Source organism: Salvelinus namaycush, unplaced genomic scaffold (genome assembly GCF_016432855.1).
Source record: "Salvelinus namaycush isolate Seneca unplaced genomic scaffold, SaNama_1.0 Scaffold1854, whole genome shotgun sequence".
In the NCBI taxonomy this organism is placed as follows: Eukaryota; Metazoa; Chordata; class Actinopteri; order Salmoniformes; family Salmonidae; genus Salvelinus; species Salvelinus namaycush.
Genome location: NW_024058624.1, coordinates 29,555 through 36,676, shown reverse-complemented (window position 1 = coordinate 36,676; position 7,122 = coordinate 29,555). Strand labels below are relative to the sequence as shown.

General features: G+C 55.1%; 1 protein-coding gene across 1 annotated transcript; it reads left to right on the top strand.

The window, feature by feature from the left end:
• Window positions 1–2,155: 2,155 nt before the first annotated feature.
• Window positions 2,156–3,483, top strand: LOC120037763 (G-protein coupled receptor 183-like; the record flags this gene model as incomplete). Its single annotated transcript, XM_038983727.1, has 2 exons — window positions 2,156–2,760; window positions 3,121–3,483. Coding segments are annotated over 2 exons (896 nt in total), but the record flags the coding sequence as incomplete, so codon positions are not given.
• Window positions 3,484–7,122: the final 3,639 nt, after the last annotated feature.

The window sequence follows — 7,122 nt, the reverse complement described above, 5'->3', positions numbered from 1 at the left end:
AGCCCTGTAGCCCTGAGAGACAGAGCCCTGTAGCCCTGAGAGACAGATCCCTGTAGCCCTGAGAGACAGATCCCTGTAGCCCTGAGAGACAGATCCCTGTAGCCCTGGGAGACAGATCCCTGTAGCCCTGGGAGACAGATCCCTGTAGCCCTGGGAGACAGATCCCTGTAGCCCTGGGAGACAGATCCCTGTAGCCCTGGGAGACAGATCCCTGTAGCCCTGAGAGACAGATCCCTGTAGCCCTGAGAGACAGATCCCTGTAGCCCTGGGAGACAGATCCCTGTAGCCCTGAGAGACAGAGCCCTGTAGCCCTGAGAGACAGAGCCCTGTAGCCCTGAGAGACAGATCCCTGTAGCCCTGAGAGACAGATCCCTGTAGCCCTGGGAGACAGATCCCTGTAGCCCTGAGAGACAGATCCCTGTAGCCCTGAGAGACAGATCCCTGTAGCCCTGGGAGACAGATCCCTGTAGCCCTGAGAGACAGATCCCTGTAGCCCTGGGAGACAGATCCCTGTAGCCCTGGGAGACAGATCCCTGTAGCCCTGGGAGACAGATCCCTGTAGCCCTGGGAGACAGATCCCTGTAGCCCTGGGAGACAGATCCCTGTAGCCCTGGGAGACAGATCCCTGTAGCCCTGGGAGACAGATCCCTGTAGCCCTGGGAGACAGATCCCTGTAGCCCTGGGAGACAGATCCCTGTAGCCCTGGGAGACAGATCCCTGTAGCCCTGGGAGACAGATCCCTGTAGCCCTGGGAGACAGATCCCTGTAGCCCTGAGAGACAGATCCCTGTAGCCCTGAGAGACAGAGCCCTGTAGCCCTGAGAGACAGAGCCCTGTAGCCCTGAGAGACAGAGCCCTGTAGCCCTGAGAGACAGAGCCCTGTAGCCCTGAGAGACAGAGCCCTGTAGCCCTGAGAGACAGATCCCTGTAGCCCTGAGAGACAGATCCCTGTAGCCCTGAGAGACAGATCCCTGTAGCCCTGAGAGACAGATCCCTGTAGCCCTGAGAGACAGATCCCTGTAGCCCTGAGAGACAGATCCCTGTAGCCCTGAGAGACAGATCCCTGTAGCCCTGAGAGACAGATCCCTGTAGCCCTGGGAGACAGATCCCTGTAGCCCTGGGAGACAGATCCCTGTAGCCCTGGGAGACAGATCCCTGTAGCCCTGGGAGACAGATCCCTGTAGCCCTGAGAGACAGATCCCTGTAGCCCTGAGAGACAGAGCCCTGTAGCCCTGAGAGACAGAGCCCTGTAGCCCTGAGAGACAGAGCCCTGTAGCCCTGAGAGACAGAGCCCTGTAGCCCTGAGAGACAGAGCCCTGTAGCCCTGAGAGACAGAGCCCTGTAGCCCTGAGAGACAGAGCCCTGTAGCCCTGAGAGACAGATCCCTGTAGCCCTGAGAGACAGATCCCTGTAGCCCTGAGAGACAGATCCCTGTAGCCCTGAGAGACAGATCCCTGTAGCCCTGAGAGACAGAGCCCTGTAGCCCTGAGAGACAGATCCCTGTAGCCCTGAGAGACAGATCCCTGTAGCCCTGAGAGACAGATCCCTGTAGCCCTGAGAGACAGATCCCTGTAGCCCTGAGAGACAGAGCCCTGTAGCCCTGAGAGACAGATCCCTGTAGCCCTGAGAGACAGAGCCCTGTAGCCCTGAGAGACTGAGCCCTGTAGCCCTGAGAGACAGAGCCCTGTAGCCCTGAGAGACAGAGCCCTGTAGCCCTGAGAGACAGAGCCCTGTAGCCCTGAGAGACAGAGCCCTGTAGCCCTGAGAGACAGAGCCCTGTAGCCCTGAGAGACAGAGCCCTGTAGCCCTGAGAGACAGAGCCCTGTAGCCCTGGGAGACAGATCCCTGTAGCCCTGGGAGACAGATCCCTGTAGCCCTGGGAGACAGATCCCTGTAGCCCTGAGAGACAGAGCCCTGTAGCCCTGAGAGACAGATCCCTGTAGCCCTGAGAGACAGATCCCTGTAGCCCTGAGAGACAGATCCCTGTAGCCCTGAGAGACAGATCCCTGTAGCCCTGAGAGACAGATCCCTGTAGCCCTGAGAGACAGATCCCTGTAGCCCTGAGAGACAGATCCCTGTAGCCCTGAGAGACAGATCCCTGTAGCCCTGGCCTCTTGTTATGTTCCAGAAGTGAACCTCTGTTGGTAATCTTTGAGTCTCTCTGCCTCTAGGTTTCCACTGGCCCCTTGGGGAGACCCTGTGTCGGGTCACCGCCCTTCTGTTCTACGTCAACACCTACGCAGGGGTCAACTTCATGACCTGCCTGGCCGTAGACCGCTTCGTAGCCGTGGTTCTCCCTCTACGTTACACCAGGCTCTGCCGGGCCCGGACCATCCGCTACGTCTGCATAGGGGTGTGGGTTCTAGTCCTGGTCCAGACGTTACCCCTCCTTTCCGTGACCATGACCCGGGCCGAGCCGGACGGGACCACCACCTGCATGGAGTACCCCAACTTTGAGAACGGGGCCGTGGAGGGACTCCCCTACGTCCTCATTGGAGCCGTCGTCATGGGATACGGCGTTCCCGTTGCAACCATCCTGTGTTGCTACTTGGTGTTGCTTTGGAAGCTGCGTGTGGTGACGAGAAGTGGGGTCGGTGGGCGAGGTCACAGGTCATTGAGGAGCCAGAAGGCGACGGGGGTGATAGCAGGGGTAGTGTTGGTGTTTGTAGTGTGTTTCAGTCCCTATCACATCAACATCCTGCAGTATATGATCCGAAAGCTGAGATACACACCAGACTGTACCGAGCTACAGGCCTTTCAGGTAGTTATCTCTACACAAGTGGAGGCTGGTGGGAGGAGCTATAGGAGGATGGGCTCATTGTAATGGCTGGAATGGAATAAATGGAACGGAGTCAAACATGTCGTTTCCATCTTTTTGATGTGTTCCATGAATTCCATTCCTTACAACGAGCCCTTCCTCCTACAGCGCCTTCTACCAGCCTCCACTGACACACACAAACATAGGCCTATCTGTTAATATCATTGGATTTGTGTGTGTGTGTGTGTGTGTGTGTGTGTGTGTGTTGACCATGAGATTGTGTATTTAAGCGTGTGGGCAATGTCCATCTCCAATCCATGTGTGAGCGACTCCTCCACTAACCACTCTCTCCCTCCCCTTCAGGTATCTCTACACTTCACTGTGTGTCTCATGAACCTCAACTGCTGCCTGGACCCCTTTGTCTACTTCTTTGCCTGTAAGGGTTACAAGAGGAGGGTGATGAAGATGTTGAAGGTTCAGGTCAGCGCCTCTTTCTCCAGCGTGGTCCGAACCGGGGAGGACACCCCCTTCAAATGGGGGGGGAACCAGGACGGGAGGAGCAGGCTGGGTAGCCGCACAGTTTGTCCTGTTGCTTTAGATAATGTTACCAATACCATTCCTGGGCCAGAGATTGAGACAGGAGCCGGAGACTGAGACTGAGACAGGAGCCGGAGACTGAGACAGGAGCCACATCCAACCAACTACCCCTGAGACAGGAGCCACATCCAACCAACTACCCCTGAGGCAGGAGCCACATCCAACCAACTACCCCAAAGACAGGAGCCACATCCAACCAACTACCCCAGAGACAGGAGCCACATCCAACCAACTACCCCTGAGACAGGAGCCACATCCAACCGACTACCCCTGAGACAGGAGCCACATCCAACCAACTACCCCTGAGGCAGGAGCCACATCCAACCAACTACCCCTGAGACAGGAGCCACATCCAACCAACTACCCCTGAGGCAGGAGCCACATCCAACCAACTACCCCAGAGACAGGAGCCACATCCAACCAACTACCCCAGAGACAGGAGCCACATCCAACCAACTACCCCAGAGACAGGAGCCACATCCAACCAACTACCCCTGAGACAGGAGTCACATCCAACCAACTACCCCTGAGGCAGGAGTCACATCCAACCAACTACCCCTGAGACAGGAGCCACATCCAACCGACTACCCCTGAGACAGGAGCCACATCCAACCGACTACCCCTGAGACAGGAGCCACATCCAACCAACTACCCCTGAGGCAGGAGCCACATCCAACCAACTACCCCTGAGGCAGGAGCCACATCCAACCGACTACCCCTGAGACAGGAGCCACATCCAACCGACTACCCCTGAGACAGGAGCCACATCCAACCAACTACCCCTGAGACAGGAGCCACATCCAACCAACTACCCCTGAGGCAGGAGCCACATCCAACCGACTACCCCTGAGACAGGAGCCACATCCAACCAACTACCCCTGAGACAGGAGCCACATCCAACCGACTACCCCTGAGACAGGAGCCACATCCAACCAACTACCCCTGAGACAGGAGCCACATCCAACCAACTACCCCTGAGACAGGAGCCACATCCAACCAACTACCCCTGAGACAGGAGTCACATCCAACCGACTACCCCTGAGACAGGAGCCACATCCAACCAACTACCCCTGAGACAGGAGTCACATCCAACCGACTACCCCTGAGACAGGAGCCACATCCAACCAACTACCCCTGAGACAGGAGTCACATCCAACCAACTACCCCTGAGACAGGAGTCACATCCAACCAACTACCCCTGAGACAGGAGCCACATCCAACCAACTACCCCAGAGACAGGAGTCACATCCAACCGACTACCCCTGAGACAGGAGCCACATCCAACCAACTACCCCTGAGGCAGGAGCCACATCCAACCGACTACCCCTGAGACAGGAGCCACATCCAACCAATACCCCTGAGGCAGGAGCCACATCCAACCAACTACCCCTGAGACAGGAGCCACATCCAACCAACTACCCCTGAGGCAGGAGCCACATCCAACCAACTACCCCTGAGACAGGAGCCACATCCAACCAACTACCCCTGAGACAGGAGCCACATCCAACCAACTACCCCTGAGACAGGAGCCACATCCAACCAACTACCCCTGAGACAGGAGTCACATCCAACCAACTACCCCAGAGACAGGAGCCACATCCAACCAACTACCCCAGAGACAGGAGCCACATCCAACCAACTACCCCTGAGACAGGAGCCACATCCAACCAACTACCCCAGAGACAGGAGTCACATCCAACCGACTACCCCTGAGACAGGAGCCACATCCAACCAACTACCCCTGAGGCAGGAGCCACATCCAACCGACTACCCCTGAGACAGGAGCCACATCCAACCAATACCCCTGAGACAGGAGCCACATCCAACCAACTACCCCTGAGACAGGAGCCACATCCAACCAACTACCCCTGAGGCAGGAGCCACATCCAACCAACTACCCCTGAGACAGGAGCCACATCCAACCAACTACCCCTGAGACAGGAGCCACATCCAACCAACTACCCCTGAGACAGGAGCCACATCCAACCAACTACCCCTGAGACAGGAGTCACATCCAACCAACTACCCCAGAGACAGGAGCCACATCCAACCAACTACCCCTGAGACAGGAGCCACATCCAACCAACTACCCCTGAGACAGGAGCCACATCCAACCGACTACCCCTGAGACAGGAGCCACATCCAACCAACTACCCCTGAGACAGGAGCCACATCCAACCAACTACCCCTGAGGCAGGAGCCACATCCAACCAACTACCCTTGAGACAGGAGCCACATCCAACCGACTACCCCTGAGACAGGAGCCACATCCAACCGACTACCCCTGAGACAGGAGCCACATCCAACCGACTACCCCTGAGACAGGAGCCACATCCAACCAACTACCCCAGAGACAGGAGCCACATCCAACCAACTACCCCTGAGACAGGAGCCACATCCGGCTGAGTAGCCCAGAGTCAGGAGCCACATCCAACCAACTACCCCTGAGACAGGAGCCACATCCAACCAACTACCCCTGAGACAGGAGCCACATCCAACCGACTACCCCTGAGACAGGAGCCACATCCAACCGACTACCCCTGAGACAGGAGCCACATCCGGCTGAGTAGCCCAGAGTCAGGAGCCACATCCGGCTGAGTAGCCCCTGAGACAGGAGCCACATCCGGCTGAGTAGCCCCAGAGCCGGTCCTGGGCCTGTAGATGACCACTACTAGGTCATAGAGACACAGAACCACTAGTCTAGACACACTGTCCTGGGTTGTATTCACACCAAACGGAAGAAAAAGGAACTGAAACAGAGAGGAACTACCTGAACTTGTCCAATCAGAAATGCTTGTTTTAATTTTACTTCCTTGCTCACTCTGCTATTTCAAAACTAATGTGAAAAAGATGGAAATCAAGGTCCCATAAACACAAGAAAACAGCACCACCTTTACATGAAGGTTCCTTAACTAGAAGGGCCGCCTACAGAACAGGATGCAGAGATACAATCCTACCTTTACATGAAGGTTCCAGAACTAAACGGGCCGCCTACAGAACAGGATGCAGAGATACAATCCTACCTTTACATGAAGGTTCCAGAACTAAACGGGCCGCCTACAGAACAGGATGTTCTTTAGTGATTCATCTTGAACATTTCCGGCACATTGAACTGTGTACAGATATTTATGCTTTTCATAATGAATTGGTTTCACTTCCAATACTTCCTTTTTAACTGCTGTTTGAAGTGGAATTAAAACCATTCTATTTCACGGTTACTGTTTTATTCCACCGAGGTCTGGCCTATCCCGAAGTTTGCCAGGTATGAAACTGAAAACACTAACACAGGTATGAAACTGAAAACACTAACACAGACAACTCACTTCCCTAAAAGAGCGACACAACACTTCTCTCTATTAGGTAAAAGGTCAAGGAGGACCAGTACTTCCTGGTTTTTCAACGTGCAGTGTGATGTTTTGATCCAGAACGTAGACCTACAGCTGGTTTGGAAGTAGCTGCAGCACATTGAGCCCCTCGCTGATCTCACTGCTCTCTAGTGGTGTTAATACAACCTTACACCTTCACTGAACAAGTGCACACTTCAAGGAAAGGAGTCCATAGGAGCAAGGGATTGATTTAGGGATTGAGCTCAGGTGTCAAGGACATGTGTGCAGCCCAGTTAGAGGTCCAGCTGTGAAACCCAGGTGTAAAACCCATGTGTGAAGGAAAGGTGTGAAGCCCAGTTAGAGGTCCAGCTGTGAAGGACAGGTGTACAGGTAGAGGTACTCACAGTCCGGCTGTGAAGGACAGGTGTACAGGTAGAGGTAC